This window comes from Silene latifolia, chromosome 2 (genome assembly GCF_048544455.1).
Source record: "Silene latifolia isolate original U9 population chromosome 2, ASM4854445v1, whole genome shotgun sequence".
Classification (NCBI taxonomy): domain Eukaryota; kingdom Viridiplantae; phylum Streptophyta; class Magnoliopsida; order Caryophyllales; family Caryophyllaceae; genus Silene; species Silene latifolia.
In genome coordinates, this window is record NC_133527.1 from 5,382,454 (window position 1) to 5,405,368 (window position 22,915).

General features: G+C 35.9%; 2 protein-coding genes across 3 annotated transcripts; one reads left to right on the forward strand and one right to left on the reverse strand.

Annotated features, from left to right (window-relative positions):
- Positions 1–952: 952 nt before the first annotated feature.
- Positions 953–7,464, reverse strand: LOC141642095 (uncharacterized). Of its 2 annotated transcripts, none has more exons than XM_074450779.1 (5): positions 7,238–7,464; positions 6,578–6,784; positions 6,213–6,446; positions 2,809–4,002; positions 953–1,830 (listed from the first exon to the last, which is right to left on the reverse strand). In XM_074450779.1, the coding sequence occupies exons 1-5, from the start codon at positions 7,272–7,274 to the stop codon at positions 1,214–1,216; spliced, it is 2,289 nt and encodes a 762-aa protein (XP_074306880.1). In that variant the 5' UTR covers positions 7,275–7,464; the 3' UTR covers positions 953–1,213. The 2 variants fall into 2 exon arrangements, with proteins under 2 accessions (XP_074306880.1, XP_074306881.1); XM_074450780.1 differs by having other exon boundaries at positions 7,250–7,429.
- A 10,649-nt stretch (positions 7,465–18,113) lies between these two features.
- LOC141642098 (protein TIC 22-like, chloroplastic) lies at positions 18,114–22,476 on the forward strand. Its single transcript, XM_074450783.1, has 7 exons — positions 18,114–18,695; positions 19,166–19,240; positions 20,476–20,532; positions 21,625–21,684; positions 21,794–21,874; positions 21,983–22,018; positions 22,170–22,476. Exons 1-7 carry the CDS (start codon positions 18,273–18,275, stop codon positions 22,266–22,268), a joined length of 831 nt encoding a protein of 276 aa, XP_074306884.1. The 5' UTR covers positions 18,114–18,272; the 3' UTR covers positions 22,269–22,476.
- The last annotated feature ends 439 nt before the right edge of the window (positions 22,477–22,915 follow it).

Below are 22,915 nucleotides of genomic sequence, written 5' to 3' on the forward strand. Positions count from 1 at the left end.
ATTAGAGGTCTTTACCCGTCTGTTCGCCCCACCCGTCTATACCAAGACCTATTGTTTATTTCAATAAGTCTTGCTTGCGACGGGTCGGATCTTGCGACGGGTATTATGTGAGTGGAAATGGGTAGAGGGGACAAGGTGGGCACCCACCCCATGTGCTTTGTCTCTCACCCTTATGGGTTTTGTGTGAGAGAATATGGTACCCGTCTCTTGTTTGTGACGGATACCTCCGTCGCAAATAAGAATTTGCGTATTTATAGAGATAAAAAAAAGTAACATAATGGTTCAAAATACTCGGCAAAAAGAATGCAATACAAATGGGTGTTGCATTCTTTTTTACTGGAATGTTTTGAACCATTCTTCTTGTAATATCTTTTGCTGGAGTGTCTTGAGTCATTTCTGTAATAGTGATTCTTCCGATTGCGGGGATCTTTTCTTTTGAAGTACCTTTTGACAATTCTTATTATAAACGAAATATGTAAGACACATTGATGCTACGACGGATTGTATGAATCTCGCTCTCCAGGTTAACGGTGTTGGTGACCCTTGCCAAGATGTTGCTCCTCTTATCCAACTCATTTCTTCTTTAGCTATTTCATGTCATTGTTTTTCTCTTAGTCATTCTAGACATTTTAATAGGACTGCTCACGCTCTGGCTAAAGCTATAGCATAGTTGAGTAGTCTTTTTCATACTGACCAAAAAAAAAAAAAAAAAAAAAATATAACCTATAAAGGAGAAAAATGGTATAGGTTTTAGGGTTTCAAATGCAATTGCAAGACACGAATGTCATCTACAAGGTACAAAGCACTTTTAAATGAGCTACCATTGTTTCTACTTCGTTGTACGAGTAAGAGGTATCGAATGTCTCTTAAAGATTATAGATGATAATGAGCCGAATTAAGGGGTGATAATTAAGTTACGTTCAGCTCATATCAAGCAAGATAGAACTCCGGCTCGACTCAACTTTCCTGAGCTTTGCAAAAACACTGATATAATAGTCAAAACATGAAACAACAAAGGGTTCAGGTGAAAATCCCGCATATTGCCGTCTTCTACATCCCCTACAAATAGACATATTTAACGGCGATAAATTCTCCTGCAATATCTTGTAGTATTACACACAACAATCCCACAAAAAGGGTCAAATTCGATCTACTTTCGCTACTTGAATGTCAGTTTTACAGATGCCTCTAATTGCGTATTTCCGTTGCTCATCTACCTAGCATTGACAGATGAGCAGCATAGAAATGGGGCCCAATAGGTCCTGCTCTTGGACCTCTTCTCGGTCTTAATGTTCACTGGGTACCTTGCTGGAGAATTCCATTCTTTTCCCGTCTCTTCCTCAGCAGCCTCCATCTCAGGGTGGTCAGCATTAACAATCACATTTTCCGTCTGTGGCTCAGGAGCCGGGCTTGGGATCTGATTGTCATGAATTGGGGACTCTGCTCTGCTTTTGGCTGTGGCTTCTCCCAAAAGGGCTTTCAATGGAGTGCGTTGCTTTCCTGAGTCCCAGTTCGAGACTTTCTCGATAATCTCCTTATCCTTCTTTCCTTTATCAAGCTCGTTGGCTACATCGGAAACTGTGGGAGTCAAACCAGTCTGTAAGGCAGGGTTAGCGTGTTGTTGCTCCTTTGAAGTCTGAATCTCCGGCACACATTCCATTTGTTCATTCTGAACCTCAGTTTTAACTGGTATTTGATTCTGAGAGGGTTCATCCTCCACCACAGGTTTCGGAACCGTGCTCAGGATTTCTTCTGGCACTAGTTCTCGAGGCTGGTTGGATGAAATAGTGTCAGCAGTAGGTGGTTGTGCATCTGAAGAAGCTGACATGACTGCTCATGAACCAAAACAAACAAACTGAAGTTAGTCATTATGGCATGAGTTTCCCACCTACTTTTTGGATCATGGAAAAGCGTGCAATTGTACGAGACGGTTTCACCTGTGTGACCAACCTAAATGTTTAAATATTCCTAATTTAATTATAGGGTTAATGATGTAATCTCATTTGTAAGCGGACCCGACCTGACCATAATTTACTCGACCCGCTCAACCCCACCCATGAACAGAATAGCCCAAATATGACCCAAAAGCTGAGCTGATCCGACCCAAGTTTCGTTGGCCCTGAATTGACCCTTACCCATGAATGACCCATTAATAACACACTTCAAAGATACCCAATTCCGAATTGACTCGATCTGACCGAAACACGAATGCAAACACGTTTTGTATAACCATTTGCCGAGTTTACATATAAGACCATCTCATACGAGGGTTTTGAAAGGAAAACTATAGAACTGATAGTTATTTAGAATAATGAATTCCTGAGGAATCAAAAAAAGAAAAGAAATCCTCAAGGATCGGGAATGTGAACAAGCATGATTGCTGTGCTAATCACAGGTATGCCATAGTACATCAAATACCACCTGAACGAGCATTTATAGGTGTGCTAACCACAGTACATCAAGCCCCACTTGAATGTTCTGTTGGTAAAGCCTAAAGGGTATCTCATATGTCACCAGAAGGAACAAAAGCAGAATCAGTACTAGGAAAATGGGATCACTCTTCAAGAAAGGACAGCTAACAATCACATTCAGGTATATAATTCCTTTTTCCCTTTCCAATTAGTTTATTTCTCCCCAGAGGCGATCTCACCTGTGAGACCAACCCAAACCCTTAGCATCCGCTATTTAATTATGGGATTAATGGTATGGTCTGACGTGTACGTCCATCTCATAAATTTTTATGATTCTTCAAGTTAGGCATAAAATGCATATTCCAAACAAAGCCAACAAATCTTATAGAATATTTACCTGAAAAAGATCCCCAGTTGCCATCAAGACTGCCACTTTGGCTACCTAAATCAACAATATTATCAACAGCTGGAATTGTGACATGCGGCTTAGTTACTACATCACCTTCTGTATCACCTTCTAGAGTGCAAGATGTTTTCTCAGTAACCTCTTCATTGGAGCAGTGATTGACAACAGCCGAACTTTGGCTAGAATGCTCAGCAGCCTCAACCTCCAACTTTGATGTTGATATCAAAATAGCATCAGTACCATTGTCACCTTTGGATTTTTCACTTCGTGCATTCTCCGTTGTTCCTTCTATTTCCCCATTACATTGAGAAATATGTAGGCTCTCTCCCTGTGAATGACCAGTCATACCATCCGCAGATGCCAAAATCTTGTCCGGCACTCCATATCTTGTAGTGCCGGAAGTATTGTTTAGCTCCAAATCTTGTGATGGAACTGCTTCAATGGCAGGTTTAGCAAACATTGGATTTCTGACAGCAAGATTGTTCTCAGAATCATCACTGCCATCCGCATTAACACTGAAACCTTTATTTGCAGTAGTCTCCTGAATATGAGCAGCATCCATGGTAACACCTTCAGGAAAGATTTTCTCCACTAATTTAACGGGTTTCTTCTCTTCAGAACTGATACCTCCATCTTCTCCTGATGGATCGTTGTTCAAGTCTTTAACTAAGTCACTCCTTGACATATTGATATCTACATCAGGTTGTTGTAAGGGTAACAAATCAGTAACAGGAGCAACATAGATATTTTCATCAGCGCCAATCTTTGTTTTTCCTGAAAAATCTACATTATTAAACCCCTCTTTGTTGTCTTCAGCACTAGGACGTACAGAACCCAAAACTTCATCACTGACCCCTTTCACTTTGTTGTCTTCAACACTAGCACGGGCAGAACTCAAAACTTCATCACTGACCCCTTTAACTTCATCAGTAGCACCTTTCAGAATAGTGACTTCGTGTGCCACTTCCTCAGGTGTCTCACTATATGACGTTATGATGTCTAACTCGCCCTTACTGGATATGACTTCTTTACCTCTTTCTAAGACAACATCCAGCTCCTTGGACGTTTCAGAGGAAATATATTCCTGGGATCCCGCAGTAGCTTCCAACTTCTTGCTCTCACCTTCCCCACTGTCAATACTTTGCAGCTTATCGCCATTCAGAAGATCAGGTGTACACAAGTTATCTGCATGTGAAGTTTGTGAACAAAACAATGCATACTATGAGAAGAGTGATTACTTGTGCAACCTCTCTAAACATCCAGGAAATGACAAAGAATCGTGAAAAACGTTGCTAGCAACACCTAATCAAACAGCAGTCATCACTATTGTTTTTTGCTTGAATTTCTTTTTGCCTCCTTGCTCCATTCAGTTCAACTCCAAATTAAGTACCTTACGTATTGTTCATTTGTTCTTATATATGAACCTTTCTTACGTTGTTGCATCACGTAAAATTCCCAGCCAATGATTTTATTTTTCAAAATAGCAGCGAATTTTTTTGAAAAGAAAAACACAGTATAATAGAACAGAAAATAAAAAAATAAAAGAGACGCATAAGAAAATTACAACGATCCCATGATAAAGATCACAATCCAGATATAATCATAAAATAAAAATGAACTACTAGACTAAGTGATAAATATTAGTAAGAAATTATATTTTCGGATGTACCAATGTCCAAATTTTTGGAAACTAATTTCTATATTTAATCCAAATATATATAAAAAACGGATCGGATATCTGACCCAAACCCAATTTTCGGATCGGATAATCTGAAATTTCGGGACCATAAAATGCCTAGAGAAAGCACCATGTATTGAGTTCACGCCTCACACATTTCTTGATTTCTTAAAATACACTTGGAATGCAACTATTTATATTTTCTACGGTTATTGCAACAAGCAATAATGTTGAGTGTTGATAAGAATCCTTAGAGAGCAGTAGATCACTCGTGTACTAGATAAGTTGCCGCTTCAAACGCCTAGACATGTCAAAAACTGACAAGACCCCCTATCGGTCCACAAATAACCAAAACTAACCCACCTTTTCCAACCCAAACAAGAAAGACACTCGAACCCAAAAGACCCCATAAATAGTGGGTCCACCCGTTGGATCAAGATAATATATCCCTCGAAATAGACAGTTTGTAATAGGCAATCACTAACAATAATTCACTATAGGGATTTTGAGGTAAATTATGTTCATTGTTGTAAAGCATACATTTACCACATACTCAAATGGTTACCTCGTGAGTTTTGTTTATGCTCGTCATGTATGTATAGCTAATGATCATACTTCATATTGAGATGCGACACTAAATATGTTGAATAAAACATTTTTTAAGATGTCATAAATTGCATTTTCATTGATAAAAGAAGTATTTTATTGCATTATGTTGACGTAAATATCATATATTTCTTTAATTTTATTTGTAAATTGACTATTTCATTGTATTACCTAACCATTCACTATTATAAATCATGATTCATTAACCAATCCCTCGTTATTATGAGAGTAAACGTATTTGTTAAAGATTTTCCCAGGCTCACCGATGGGTGTTAATGTGAATAATGACGATTTATTCTTACTAATATCATATATTAAACAGATAATTATGAAAACAATATAATATAAAATATTAAAAAAGTAAACATTTATTAATCGGCGACATCAACCAGTATCTTAACCCTAACTCGACTCGAAACTCGTATTTTCTAAACCCGAATAAACCCAATCCAAAATGACCGAATTCGTAACCTGCCCGACCGACCCGTTAAAAACGTCTACACACAACATTACAATGTTCATGTTCCGAGAAATGGGAAAGTAGTATGTGCAAGAAGGGATAACAACGGGCCAGATCTCAATTGTATTCAAGTATCCAACAACACCCAAATCCATATCCATTTTCCAGGATTTGGTCCAAATTCTCAAGATCGAGAATCGAGATCCAACCAAATGCTAAGGGTCCAACGAATCTGGATCGGACATGCGAATCTTTGCCTTATTAAGCAGATCTGAATCACAGAAAAGAGATACTGACTCCCACAAATTTGGGTCAGTTCGAGGATTCATTGCCAGCCCTTAGCGCAACAATAACACCAATCAACAGGAATTTCACAGGACTGGTCCACATCCATTTAAACCAAATTGAACTCTCAAATTATGAAGTAAATAAGCTTCTAATTAATGCTACTCGCATCAACATCTAATGACTATTGATTACTGAATCTAAGACAATCACATGACTATGATCAGTCTAAGGATGGAGGGTAATAAATGAGTTGATCATAATAATCCAAAACTCATTCGAGGACGCATTTGTCTTAAACCCCCCACCCCCTACCCTACAAGAAAAAAACATGATAAATGTATAGTCAAGTGTACATGGAATTACCTGCGGAACTTGTATCCAAAGTCCAAGTATCATCAAGTTCATTCCCATTTTGCATTGAATAATACCGTTGTATGAGACCAGTAGACTCCTCTCTCCTAAGAGTAACAGAACTTTCACTGATCTGGGTGCCAGCATCCGTGAAAACATCATCCTCCGATATAGTCGATCCACTTAATTTACTGCTAACACCACTGCTAGCCCTCCTGCTTATAGTCCTCTCTGCAACTTTTTCGCCTTCAACAACAAACAATCACACACTCATTTCAATAATCATCCACACATTCACAGTTTCACACAACATTAAAAACAATCCAACCGCTGTAACAATAATACAAAATCACGAAAGTAAAATCGCGAAAATTTACTTGGGCTTTTGACATCATCATCAGAGCTCGGCTCAACAACATCACCATCCAGTCTTGTCTCGTCACGTACACCATTATCCAATCTATACCCTTCAATGGTTCCACAAACCCTCTTATGAGCCTTCCTATGCTTAGAACTAGGGTGGGCTTTCGGAAACGGCCATCCACATTTATGACATACATGAACTCCGCCATTCCCATCATTCCCTTTTCACCCAAGACAAAACAACAACAAAACAAAAACCATCGTCATTCAGGCATTTCATCGAACATTTACAAGTCAATACAAACAAACCACAATCAACAACAAATTAACACAATGTAGATAAATATAAATAAAACCCATTATCAAATTCATCAAAATTTAACTACCCATCAAATAATCTACGCAAAAAAGCACAAAAAATTGAAAATTTTGCAGGAATACATAACTGCTACACTTAAAATTATAAAAAAAAGGAAAAAAATTAACACAATGTCAGCAAATATAAACAAAACCCATTATCAAATTCATCAAAATTTAACTACCCATCAAATAATCTACGCAAAAAAAAAAAACACAAAACTTATAAAAATGCAGTAATACATAACTGTTATACTTCAAAATATGAACAAAAAATGGAAAAAAAATGGAAAAAATTGAAGACCCAGATGATAAACCTGAGAGATTACTCTTTTCGTGATCTTGGGTTTTCATGATTAAGACAAATTAATGAAAAAGAGAGGAAAAATCAGCGGATAAGGACAAGAAAATGGTATCAGAAAACGACTAAGTAAAGTTAAAAGAAGTGTAATAATAATACGAGATGTTGAATAAAAAGGGAAGAAAATAATGACAGCTTTTGTATTGTTGTGATATGATTTCTAATTGGGAAACATATTATGTCATATTGTTATTACGTGCATTCCATGTTAATAACACAATGTCACGTTTTTTTGTAAAATTGGTGTACCTAGTCATTGATTGGAATTTAGATTGGATTGAATCATTAATCATCTCTAACCATTTTTATCATTCATGGAACTAGAGGATTAGTCATAATTAGACTCGATCGGTCAGACAGATAGATAGGTTATATGTTTGACTGTTTGATTAGTTTAGATAAGAGTAGAATATGTGTTGAGTGTGATTTATGGTTGGAATATACGAATTCGTATGGATCGAGTTATACTAGTTTCGGGTTGATTAGAGTCAAAAAATTGGTCAATTGACGCCTTTAAAAAAATATCTATTTTATTTTTTAATATAAACATAAAATCATATATATATTATATTAAAGCTGAAACCAGCAACCTATTTAATCGCCACGTGTCAACGCTCATTCTTACGCCATTTGTCATTTGCTAGATTTGTAAGACTAATTAAAAAAAATATAAAAAGCCATCCTAAAATTTCCTTTACGATTTATATCAAAAAATGATACTGATGACGCAAATTATTGTACCTAACTTAAGGGAAATATTTTATATTCCTAAAATTTCGTTTACATAAGCAAGTCTTACCTATTATCTCCAACTAATCAAGATTGACACACAAAAAGCAACTAATAAAAAAAAATACACGGTTAGTTTACAAAAAAAAAAAACAAGATTCCTTAAATGACATTTATGTAATATTTATAGAATATTGTCTCCAAAAATATAAAAACAAAATATTATCTCCAAAAATACTATCTCCAACTAATCAAGATTTCTTAAATGACTAATATATTTAATCAATCGGTTTTTCTAAAATGTGCCGAAATTATCTCCAAAAATATCGTCCAAAGCAACCCATATAATTTTAGAATATCTTTTAAAGAATACAACACGCTGATTGATTGAATTAAATTTGACTATTTAAGTTTTAAATCTGACTAACTCAGACTTAATCATGAATATTAAGGTATCATTTAAAAAAAAAACTTACCTAAAATACGGGATTTTAAACTAATTGACATGTGCATATAAATCGTGTTATTTCCTTAATAAAAAGTTTGTTTAGATTTGAGAATACCCTAAAATACGGGATTCTAATCATCCTAAAAAAGATATGATATTCAACCAAAATTCTTTACAAATCTTAGTTAACTAAAATATTCAACCGAAATTACTTCTAAAACTTTTGGCAGCTTAACTCAGCAATTCTAAATCCTCCTTCTCTCTAAAAAACAAAACCCTAAATCTCCCCCCCCCCCCCCCCCTTGCTAGGGATGTCAATTTCACCCGCATCCATCAAAACCCGATCCACCCGATCCTAAAAGATGGATGAAAACCCGATTTAAATGGATGGTGGATGGATGACGGATGAAACGGATGTGGATGACGGATGGGTTGGATGAAGAAATTCTACCCGCCATCCACCCGCCATCCATCACCCGATTTTATTATTTTTTATTTAATTTTTATTACATATAACACATTATTAAGATATAAAATATTTAAATTTTCATTTTTTTCTACTCTCAATATAAATATTTTGTAAGCCTACCCACTAGAAAGTTAAACTAAATTAATTATCTAACTTTATTTTTGTAGAGAAAAAAAAAATCATCATTTTTTTAAACTTGAAATTATAAATGCACAACACCCGTTTATCACCCGATCCACCCGTTTCATCCATGGATGATGGATGGATGGATGACGGATGATATGTTTCACGGATGACGGACGGGTTGGATGAGATTTTAAAAAGACGGATGGATGACGGATGAGGCTTCACCCGACCCGAACCCGATCCATTGACATCCCTACCCCTTGCTGCCGCCGTTCTCCTCCTTCCTCCCACCGCCACCCATCAACCCCCTACCATGTCGCCGGGGATGGGGTCTCTCAAGACCTTTCTCCGGCGACCCGTCTTCTCTCTTCCGATTAACCCTCTTCCCCTTTCTTACCCACACCCGGTTCTGGATCGTACGGGTCTACTCATTCCTCTCGGTCTGCGTGGTGTATGTGGGCTGTTCGGGTCTTATCGGACGAGTTTGTTGAGGTGGTGTGGCAGGGTGGTGCTTAGATCTGGCGGTGTTGTGGGTTGGTAGGAAGGCGGTGACTTCCGTTTTTTTCTTGTGTTCCACTTTGTTTCCTTTATGTTTTTGTTTAATTTCCGCTTTCAGTTTTGTTTCGTCTCTCTTTCTGAGGGCTCTGTCCCCGTCTATCGGTGGTGTCCTTCTCTCAGTTTGAGAGCTTTCGTTTTCTGGTTCGTTTGCAGTTTTTTAACAAGTCAACAAAAGATCAGCGTTGTTATAGATCGTTATATGGTTTTACATATTTTGTCCGATTCATGGCTACAATCAATCACGTTAGAAGAAATGGATACTCGTCAAGGAAGATTCGGAGACCCTCTTACGGATGAAAGCCTTTTGCGGCGAATCGATGATAGAGACTCTGTTGCAGTGTTTCATTCTTTGAACAAGAATTTATTTCCTATGGTTGTAATCGATTTGTATCCGATTGAGCTTGGCATATGTTCTAGATGTCGTATGACTTTTTATTAATGATAATGATCTTTTCTAAAAAAAATATATATTCAACCGAAAGTCTCTACAAAATTAATTAAATAATAATAAGTATTAGTTGAGAGTATAACTCAATCCATATAATAAAATAATCATTTATTACAATAAAGTCAACTATCAAAGATATTATATGATTGTCATAAGTGTTTCTACTTTCTTAAAATGAAAATGTAGAAAATTTTAAAATTTCAATTGCATATAAAAATGATTTGAGAACTTTCTAAAATATACGGAGTATAATAAAAGATTCCCTACTTTGTGCACAATTACTTTTTGTTTGCAATATGGTACTTCGTATTTTAGGATACTTTTATTTAGATTATATTTGTATAATAGTTTGACTCCTATACTCTTGCCTAAGTTATTGCAATAAATAATGTAATTAAGAATAAGATAATTATTAAATGTCCTACAAATGGGTTATATTTTGGTTTGTGTGCAAATTGATATGATTATAATTCCTGATATCTTAATTATTAGAACAGAGAGACGGTTTTTCAATAAATTTATTGGGACACGAATTATAAGTTGATGAAGAATGGTACAAAAGGAACATTTTGAGTCATAATCAATAATAAAGGGGATAGCCCCTAAAAAAAAGGGTATGAAAATTATATAAAGGAGTTCGATAATATGGTCTCTTAATAACTTAATAAGGAACCGCCTTTCCAAAATTTTAGAATCTGCCGACTTGCAAATTGGTCTAATTATAAATTTCGATGTCCCATAGATTTTGTATGAGGGCAAGAATGATGGTTATGTATGCATTTGAATTGCGTAAATAATGGGCATCGAATTGATTATTAAGTTCCAAATTGAAGATTTAACTTACCTCTTTCCAACTTTCCACATCTATATGTTGCGCAAGATGTCAATGAAGGAGATACGCGCAAGATTACACTTACCTCTTACAAACTTTTGTTTTTATTTTCTAGAAGTTCTCTCTTGCAAAACTGAGTGTTTTGGCTGTAATTTATTTTCCATTGGCTAGCCGCACCATTTTATGATTGGAAAACAATATTTATTTTCCATTTCTAATTTTATTTACATGTTGTATCAATAATGAGACAACGACTATTATATTGTTTTTAGTTTGTGTTGTTTTTTATTTAATAACAATACCAAATCACATGAAAAACTACACTTTTAAGGTCTTATTCATTGAAATGTCCTACCCAATGCTTGACTTTTTATACTCATCTACCCTCATCTGATTTTTAATCTCTTATGCAAACCAAATTCCCGTAATCCACCACCCATAAAACTATTAATATTTAATGACTCGAAAGGCGAAAAAAAAGGGAGGTCACGATTCTGGGAGTTCGTGACAAAATAAGGGGTTGTAATGGGTGGGTACAGATGAGGTGGGTAGCATAAAGGTATGGCATGGTTAGTGGCTGGTGATGGCGATTATGTAAGAGGGACGGTAGAACGCAACGAATGGTGGAGGCAAGATGAGATTTGGGTGGTTGAAAGAGATGGGATATGGATTGGAGGGTGGTGCTTGGTTATGGGGGCTGTGTGTTGAGATATGGGTTGAAAGGGAGGTGTTGGGCGCAGTGGAGGCTTGGTCGTGAGTCTAGAGGTAGTCGGTTAGTGATGGCTGACGCAAGCTCCAAGCTTCAAGATGATGGTGGGTGGGAGAGAAAATGATAGTTAAGGTAGAGATTTGGGTAATAAGGTTAAAAACGTATTGCAACGAGTAAAATAAATTGTATATTGCGTAAATAAACACATTATGATACCTACAATAATCTTATATTCACTTTTCAGATTTTACCTATTATAATTTAAAAAGTTGAATTTAAAAACTGGCAGAGTACTTTGAATAAAATTAAGAAATATAAATTTTTCAAAAGCATATGGGTAGACATAGTATATTTTTGTAAATTTAATAATTTACTTTATGAAAAAATTATGTAAGATTATCTTTTAATAATACTTTCTATTACCATCTGTGCAGTGCACGGGTTTGAAAACTAGTTATCATTAAACATATAACCTATTCGTATAAATGATTAAATGATTAATGAATCAATTTAATTATGCCTAATACTCCACTTTCATGATGAATGAAAGTCTAATCTACCTTTAAGTAAGAGAATAAGAAACTCTAGAATTTTTCCCGCTCAAATTTTTAGTAAGGAATTTGACCTTCTATATTTGGCTATATTATTCGGTTGAAATATTCTATACAAATTGGGCCTAACAAGTGAACATATAATTTTTAGTAGAAGTATCTTTCAAGACTAATGTGTGAAATAAGATTGCAATATATACCAAATTATGTAGCATAACAAATCTTTCACCTTAAATAAAATATGGGTTTTTCTAACCTATGCCCACTCGGCATAGGATAAGAAATTAAAAAAAGAAAAGAATTAAATGTGTTTCTTATAAATAGAAGTAAAAAGTGATGGATATTGCAATTTCCCATAAAAATAGCATTTAATTCTCTCCTAATTTGATTTCTTATCCTATGCCTAGTGGGCATAGGTTAGAAAAACCGATAAAATATACCAAATAATATTCTTATGAGATTTGGTTGTTGCCACATTTTTAACTCATCCCCACTAAACTAAAAGAACAAGAGTTGCTCACAATTTTTCCGCTCAATTGATTGATAAATATGATGCGGCCACATTAAAATTATGAATTTTAATTTATTCACTAAAGACTGCATCTACAGAATAAAATATTACAATCAAATCAAATGCCCACTAAAAATAGGCTTAACACTGTCATTATTCACGCTTAATATACCCGTAGTATACTAATTTGTTCTTTTTTAAGTTGGTGGTTGGAGTTGATAAAGTTTCAATTTTATTTGTTTTTTTTTTCTAAAATAAATTGTCCTTTTTTTTTTTTTAAAGTTAACTAATCTTTATTAATATGGGTTGTTCTTAATAAAGGATAAAGAGTAAGAATCAATAATTCTAATTTTCCTATTAAAAATAAAAGAAAAAAGAATATAAGGGTAAATAGTATTTTTAATTGTTTGTAAATCGTCCTCCTAGATGTGTCGTATACTGTTTATATATGTTTTCGTTATAAGGTCAATAGGCACTTTATAATAACAGAGAACTGAGCATATATTAGATTATGTTATTCTATAATAGTCAGCTATCATTATTTTTAATAATAAAAATATATTCACACAAAAATAACTTAATTTAAAAGTCCTTTGAATAGTAAACCTTTTCTTTTATATAATTTTATTAATATTATAATCAGTACATTACAACATACTATTATAATCACAACTCATTTATGTAAAAAAAAATTATTTTTTACAAGCTCAATTAATTTAAACCTCACAAATGCCGTGCTTTAGCACGGGATCTCAACTAGTTATGACTAATACGCCTTTCATGATCAATTTAATTATGACTACTACTCCATTTAACAAGTCTAATTATGACTAATACTCCACTTTCATCATAATGAATGATTAAATGATTAATGAATCAATTTAATCAAAGTTAACAACACTATGTCACGTTTGCAAATTTGGCATACTTAGTCTTGCACTTGAATTTGGATTACATTGCATCATTAATCATTAATCGTATAAAAAAAGGAGTATTAGTCATAACTCATAATTAGACCAGTCAATTGGGTTAGTCGGTTCGATAGATTAAGTGTTTCATTAATTTAGGTTTGGGTAGAACGTGGGTCGAGTGTGTTTCAGGTTTGGAAAATACGATTTTGTACGGGTAAGAACTTATTAGACCGACACATTTTTAAAAAATATTTATTTTATTTTATTTTTTATTATAAACATAAAATTAACATTAAATTTCGTAATTGTTTGATTTAATTTAATGTATGACAGTGGTAACTGGTAAGAATGAATTTGGCGATCATTATTTTATCATTATTCATATTAACAATTTATAAATTAAAATTGAGTGAGAATTTTGAGAAGTAATACTTTGTATTTTTTAATAAAATGAGTGTTATAGTGTTATGTCGGATACTTCAAATGTTAGATGACGCACGAGCAAAGTGAACTGAGGGAATTAGTAGTATACCAATTATAAAATAGTAAAATGTGTAAATTTATGAACCATAGCGATCAAGTTAGATCATTTCCATTACCTCAAAAGAACAAATGATCATTTACCTCTAATAGATTTATTTTTTATACTCTAATATTAATTTTCTTATACATCACCTTTCATAAAAGAAATTGTAGGTGCCAAATTGTTTAGGATAATATTTAGGGGGTGTTTGGTTCACGTGTGGGTATGGGTTTGGAATCGGGAATCATACCTGGGTGGTATCGGGTTGGAACTTGATACCTTATACCTTGTGTTTGGTTCAATTTTGGGGGTATGGGGTTAGAAATCAATCAAAGCTAAAAACTCTTCAAAATACAATATTTTTAATAATAATTTTTAGGGATAATTCACGTGGTACCCCTGAGGTTTGGCTTAATTCACGTGGTACCCCTGCCTTTAGGAATGTGCACATGGTACCCCTGAACTTTCACTTTAGTGCACCATCTACACTTATTTGTTTTTCTGTTATAACACCGTTAACCCCATCTTTTCTTTTCCCCCTCATCCTTACTTTATTGTCCCCCCAATTCACACTCATAAAGAAATTCCAATCAATCCACCCAAATTGTAGACTCCATTACTCTTTGCTTCCTTCGCTTTTCCTGCAATCTCCGCAATTACTTCCATCAGACTTTCCCAAATTCAACCATCCACCACCATCCTCGCACAATAATTATTTGATTAATTGAGGAACTGGGTAATTATTTAAATCCAAAAATTCGGATTTGAAGAATTAATGAAGTTGTTGGTTTCTGAAATTGTGGGATACTTTCTTTGATTTTTGGAAGAAAACTATTGAGCAAGCAGATGGTTATCAAAACCACAATTTTTGATTGATTGAATGAGAAATTGTTGATGAAGTTGGCCCGTCTTTTTTATTTCTTCATGAGTCAAATGGGGGAAAATAGAATAAGGATGAGTGGTGACGACGGTTGAAATACGGAGCCATGGTGGTCTCGGCTTGATGATGCAACAATGGGCTTCTGGTGGTGCGAGTCTGTGGCGACGGAGAACGGTGTTGCTGCTCTCAGGTGGTTGTTGTTGACTGGGAGGATCAGAGGTGACTTCTCGTGGTGGTGCGGTGGCTGTTGGTGAATTGGACTGGGGTTTTGATTCCGAGTTCAGTATTGAAGATGGAGATGGTGAATGCATGTGGCTGTTGTGGGGCTCTAATTAAGCCATGGATGCGACATACTCCGTCTATATTAAAGACACTTTTAAATGAAGCCAAGCGAAAGTTTTAGTAGGAGAAATATTCACTTGAATAATTTTCTCTACTGCATCCTCCCAGAGGGGATCAACAAATGAGGCCATACAGAGGGGATCAGGGGATCAAACAGATCCCACAAATGACACAGTAAGGGATCAGATTACCACACACAGAATGCTCTGATGATCCATGTGAAAATTGCGAGTATATTTCTTTGCAATAAAAAAAGAAGCGGAATAATCAGCAAGTAAAAAAATAATTAAGAATTGAATTGATTAGTAAGTAAACAAAGTCCAGTTCCACGGGCCACTGGCTCAGCCATACTAGAAGCAAAATTACATGATCACTCGGCTAAGCCCCCAACACCATCATCATTCATCAGTATAGTAATCTAACTTACGAGACGCATTTTCAACATGAAAAGTTACATATCAATTCTAACACTTGACCTACTAACTACAGACAGATTCCAAATACACAAACGGCTACAAAACAAATCAATTATGTAGTTTCCCTTACTATAGTTCACACGAGACTATATTAGCTACGAACATTTGTCCCCACGGATAGAAAGCAAATAAAGAAAACTAGTTACTAATCAAATGCTGCAAACTAATCACCTCAATCCTTTGAAGGGCCAGAGTTGGAGTCCGATGTGTTCTCTTTTGAAGGTGGCATAGATGGTGAGAAGTTGAATTGGTGAGAAGTTGAATTGGTGATTAGTTGAATTGGTGATTGATGTCGTGAGCCAAGAAGTTGAACCATTGTGGTGAATTTGGTGGTTATTAATGGAGTTTATGAGATTATGGATGAATTTGGAATGGTGGGGTTAGGATGAGAGAGAAAGGGAAAAGGTGTTAGGATGATGGGGAAAAGAAAAGGTGGGGTTAACGGTGTTATAACAGAAAAATAAAAAAGGGTAGATGGTGCACTAAAGTGAAAGTTCAGGGGTACTATGTGCACATTCCTAAAGGCAGGGGTACCACGTGAATTAAACCAAACCTCGGGGGCACCACGTGAATTATCCCTAATTTTTATATTATTAAATCAGGTAGAGAAAATTTAATCAAATAAATATATAAAATGATTTTTTACAATTGTTTTTATCACTTTTTAATATTTGTAATTTGATACCATAGGTATCAATCTCATACCCACCCCCCTCCTTGGGTATGAGAAACCCGTATCTCATGGGTTTGAGGTGTGGGTATGAAACTTTCAATTTTGTCAAACAAACACATGGTATGAGTTTGGTTCATTCCAAACTCATACCTTATACCTAAATTGGGTGAACCAAACACCCCTCTACTACAGTACTCCCTCCGTACCAGACCAAAGGTAACACTTACTATAAACGGACGTACCACACCAAAGGTAACATTCCGTATTTGGCCCACAACATTACCTAGTTATCCATATACCCATTTGATATTTACACAAAATGCCATTACATACCCCACCTACCAACCCACAATTAAACCCACAATTACATACCCCACCTATTTTTTTTACCTCTTTACCCTTACTTTTTCCACTTTTTCTTAAATACTCCATTTTTCCCTACGTTACCTTTGGTGTGGTACGGAGGGAGTATTAAAGAGCAAATAAAGAGAGAAAATAAGGAAGATTATCCAAATTGATAGCGGTCATACAAATCTGGTCGTACGAGGTGAGTAAACGAGGTCACTCCGACGACCAACCCGTGCTATTGGGCCGAGTTGATAACAAGACAAACCCTGCCAAATACGAGATCCAGATGAAAACTTGTAGACAAAGGCCCATCTTGCATTCCTCACTGTCTATCCATGATGCCATCGACACTTCATCATGTGTCACGAGTATGAATGTAGAGTAGAGTTATACTCTCTCAGTCTCTCCATCTCGATCATTCATTTATCTTTATTTTTTATACAAAGATCAGTGAAACGAAGATAATATGTGACAGTTGTTAAGGGATAATAAGAGGACCATAATTTTCAGAAGAATGAGGTTTAAGTCTCCTCAAGAGCAATCTCGTGGAGTATGTATGGTCTGAGTCCATACTTTCTAGACTTCGAATCTGACATCATCGGATGACTTACCTGGTATACGTGGTTTGCAGGCTATCACGTAAACAATGTCATGGATTCAATCCTCATAAAATGAAAGTTGCTTATATGAAGCTGATTGCAGGCTATCACGTAAACAATGTCATGGATTCAATCCTCATAAAATGAAAGTTGCTTATATGAAGCTGATTTGATGATCTCGACCCGAACTGGGTGATTTAAATCGATAAATGATTGCACCAATATTTATCCTACCACGAACCCGTACTCAATAGAACCTGAAAAGTAGGTGAACTGAGGCCGATAGCCCGAGTTGAACTGATAAATGATAACATTATTATTTGTCCTATGACAAAAACTCGACTTGAACCGTCCTCGGCATGCCCCCATGTCTTGATATTGAGTTCATCTGAATCACTAACGAATTTGTCTTAATTGTTTTTGAATTATCAATCCAAAATTTAAAATGTAAGATAAAATGACGTAATTTAACTACAACCTAATATGAACCACTCAATATCATTGATGATTTGATCACTTGCCTACACGCAGTCCCGGCGTGGCTACATGGTCCAAGTGTGGTGGTGCGAAATCGTGGTGGGGATCAACCCCTTGTCATCAAAAAAAAAAAAAAAAAAAAAAAAAAAAAAAAATTGATGATTTTGACATAACCCAACCTTGATATAACCCGACCTGCATAAACGGTTAAACCCGACGTGTAACCAATCCGAGTAACCCAATTCACATCATTTCCATGTACCAACTAATTCTCCTGTGTGGATAGCGCAAAACCCTCCTCAAACAACCCTAAAACCCTTAATCACACCCTTTCCAATCTTCAATTTCACCTCCAAATTCAGTTTCCCGCTTCACAAAATCATGAATTTCCAACAATTAATCCCAAATTCTCCATCAATTCTCCACAAATTCTTTAATTCAGTAACAACCCACCTCAATTCCCACCTCCCCAACTTCTCTTCCACCATTTCCACTCCACCATTTGCCACAATTCCCCAATTAACCCACCAAAACCCCTCACTCAAAACAACTAGGAATGACCGTGGCGGTGTCGGTGTTGCGATGTCGAATGATGACATTGAAGAGAGACTTGCTGGTGTACCCGTTTATGCATTGAGTAATTCTAATGAAGAATTTGTATTGGTTTCTGGAATTAAGTCAAAAATGTCAATTGGGTTGTTTTGTTTTAAGAAAGAAGATGCTGATTCTTTGCTTAATCAGATGAAATTAATTGACCCGAATATGCGTCGCGGGTCTTCTGTTGTTCCTGTCGCTTTGAATAAGGTCTTGTTCCGTATTTTATCCGACTCAACTGATTCTTTACGTTTATTTTTTTAAACTTTAAGTTGTTAGGTAGAATGGCCCCTAATAATCCCAACTTGCAATATTCTCGTATTAATCGCAACTCGGTAGTATCATTTACAATTATGCTATTTGGTTTGACCCATTCCCGTCTTAAACAAGAATTTGTGTACTCGTATGAGTTGTATCATTTATTCTATTTTTACGGATGAGTAACATGCCAAATTGGAAATTTGGAATAGCTGATACGGAGCTGGGGTTAATATAGGAATTTGTAAGTTGTTATTAAAAATGGAAGATGTTTTTTTTCCGAGTTATTATTTTCGAATTAGGCTCTGGTCTTTTGGACAGAACGGAAGTGAATAGCGAACCAGAGTGGAGTAAACTGAAATTAAGTCCAAAAGAACACGGCGTTAGTCTGACAATTTACTTTTGGATGTGTTTTTATACAGGTATTCCAGCTGAAAGTGAATGGGGTTGCATTTAGATTAATACCAGATGCATCTCAAATAAAAAATGCTCTAAAAGTGAGTTATGAATTTGTGAGTGTTTTGTTTGTGTCGAGCTTTCGTAACTGTTTAGTACATTGGTATGATTTGTCATACACTCCGACAGTCTAAACATAACTATTATGTGATCTTGAGTTATCGACATGAACCTTGTTGTTGTTGCGTGCATTAGTCTGATATCTATAAGCGACTGCTATTGTGAGTTGTGACTATTGACTAGTTTACTTGAGTTGTTACGCTATATGCGACTGCGCTAAGTTATGAAAGTTTTTCTTCTTTCTAAGTTGCGGTTATGTTGCATAAGATGATTGAAATGTATTCTGATTGCTATGACTTTTGGCTAATTATAGAAAGGATTAGGAAGAGTTATTGAAAGAAACAGAAATAGAAATAGAACACTCTCCGAGTTCACCTTCCTGCGAAACAAGTCAGTTTTCAGCGTTGCCTACTGGAGGCACTTTGATAAGACCATCTCAACCAAAACCTAAGGTCATGTTTGAGGCCCAATCAATGATCTTATACTCTAATACGCTCCCTGACACGAATGCCCTTTAGGCTTGAAGTGTGAATGCACTACAAGCCTTCCCATACCCGGTGCTAATATTCCACTTTAGAAAGGAAGGGTGGTGAGATTCAAACTCTTGACCTCTTAGTCACACTAGCTCTGATACCAAGTGATTGGTTTTGGTTGAGGGCTTGAGGCCCAATCAATGATCTTATAGACTTATACACAGGCACGTGCGAAACTTTTTTTCTTCCATCCTTTTTTGGTTTCCTGCAAACTGTTTTCGCTTCTCCTTCTATTTCTCTGTTTATTTCGGTCTTTTTGATGTCTTTCTAAACACATGGTTCAGACTATGTATTGAAAGAGTAGTTTGTGAAAAAAATGCCCTTCAGAAGGTAGTAATAACCAAATTATCCATGAAAAAACAACAAAATTCAAGCGTCTCTGGTAGGCAATACCAGAAAGTTTGACATTTTTTGCTGGAATTGGTTGTGCGGGGTTAGTGATATACATAAAAATGCTTAAAAAGGAGTGTTTTGCCAAAAACAATAAAATAACGAGGAAGTAGTTCGCAAAGTAAGGTATTTAAAACACAGTGTTGACGATTTGATCCTTAATTATATTTAAGTTCAAGGTGAAATGCATGCTGATAAGTTCTATGTACAGGGCTATAATCGGATACTTGAGGTGAATTCAGGGGGAAATATAATCTTGCATTCTCACCAAATTTTACTCTTGTGTTTGGTAGGAGAAGGAAAAGGCTGGTACACCGGAAGATAAAATCTTAGGAGTTCCAGTTTTCCAGGTTCTCTCTAATAGCTTCATGACAGTCTTTTTAACCACCTCTCTACCAGTATATGCTAGGCTGCTAGCATGATAAGTACTTAAGTAGTTCTTGCTGAAAAAAATGGGATTGCTGAAGTTGTTATTATGTTGGTTTACTTGGGAATCAGTTTTACCAAAATTGCTTATCTTGTTTCAAATTGCCGACTTTCTGAGCATTTAAACCATGGTGTAATCAGACACAACCAGTTTATGAATGTCCATGCATTCTTAGTTTCTTACACTAATTTCATTTGTTAAATGCCACAAATTATGGCCAACATTTCACTTATGTGACGTGATAAAAATATCTCGAAACACATGTGCTTTATTTTCGGAAAGAAGAGGCGTTGAGAGATTCATTCTCCCTTTATGCTGCTATATTGGTGGCCATAGAACAGTTAGTACTTGGAGGCTTTTATCCCAGTAAATATAGTCCCATTGATTGGTGTCTTGGTGAGAATTTGTGTTTCCTTTTCAGGATTCAGTGAATTGACAAGAGTAGTGAGAGATAGAGGATCGTGGGTAGATTGTTTTACATCATTTGAGTAGGAAAAAAAACTGTTCTGAGTAGTGGAACGTATCCCGGTTAACTATTGTTAGCCTGCAAAGAAAGTTTGACTCGATAGGATTGCTATTGGTTCAAACGTTCAGTTCTGCTGAACATTATTAACTTCTACTCGACGTGGACGAGGATAAATATTTGCATGTAACAACATCTCTTTGTGTCCTCTTCTATTTTCCTTTCCAATGGAGCAAAATTCTCGCTATCCTTTAGTTCATAGAATAAAGCAAGATGTCTTCGTAAACTCCTTTTTTTGTTGTGTGATATAATGGCTTTTGATGCAATCCTCAAATCAATTTCCTTATTAGTCATCTTGAAACACAAGGATAAGGTTGCGTAGGTCTACCCTCCCACCCCCACCATTGAAGCCGTTGAGGCACTGCGGTGACGTGGTTGTTGCTTTAGTGTGTTCTCTTTGCTTACCTTCTTTGGTTGAACTTTACCTTCTTACATACCATATTGAATTATGCGAGTAGGGCATCTAAATTTGTATCTTTTTCGTTGTATCAGTCTCGCAGTCTGACTTTAAAGGCCGACAATAGGACTTATTGCCCAGTTTTCTTCAGAAAGGTTAGGCATCTCAACATGCACTTAAGGCTGAGGGATATACACTATATTTTAAACCTTATACTGTCTGTACCTCTAAAACCGAGCTGTTCCTTTAATTTTTGTGTCGCAGGAAGACCTGGAAAAATCGCTATTTAGAGCTTCAAAGAATCAACGGAAATTGAATCCCGTCTTTAGACAAGGGGACATTGAAGTATGTTTAGTTACTTCTGGCTCGTATTCTTGCGACTCTTGTTGATCTTCTAGTTTTTTACAGTCTACTAATTGTTCTTTCCATTTTTCATTCCCCTATTATTCAAAGGTGGCGGTTCTCGAAGACATAGTAAAAGGAATGAAGGTATCAACAATTATCACTACTTTCAATACCACAGTGTATCTGATTTTTCCTTTTCGCAATTATTTTTTCTTAAAAAAATCTCCTTTCCGATTAGTTGTAGTTTTGAACAAATATTCGGATGTGACAGTAAAAATGGATGGATGTTTTGCAGGATGAATCGAGTACGAAATGGAATAATGTTGTATTTATACCACCAGGATTCGATGTTTCGACAGATCTATCAGCAAATAAAGAATCTGCAGTCCAGTAGTCGTCGAGGTTTTAGGCTCTTAGCATGCTCTTCTGTCTCATTCAGGTAGTTCTCTTTGTGATATACTATGTATTTTTAGTAAGCGGCACGATAGAATTCGCTCTTAACGATTCGCGATCTGTAGTATACCAGAGCGAATCCGGTAAACCCTGCCCAAAACCCATCTCCGTTTGTGAAAATGCAATTTCTCCCTCGTATAAAGCACAAATAATAGTAGTACATTCGAGGTTATGTGGGATTCAAACCGTGTAAATAACGTATTACGTCCTTAATATCTAGTCGACGTTAGCTCACGAACTCATTGTTTTTGTAAATATTCCCCGGAAAATGCAGCTGTAAGTTTGTGCTTTTGAGTTGTTAAAATAGTGTAGGAATAATGGAATATAAACCAAAAAAGAATCAATTTGAAACAGAAAAGAAAAGGCAAAGAAAACAGCATTGTAATTACTGGAATAATGATGATGTGAACAAACAAAGACACTGGTTATCCGTGATATGGGTCCTTCATTATTTGTACTCTATCAAGAACCCCTTTAACGGTTTGCCCACCGCTCACTATCACAAGTAATAACTGGGCCTATTCCATTGTTTCAAACTTTTTTTTCCCAAAGTATGCTGTGAGCTAGGTAGCACGGTTATTTCTCTTA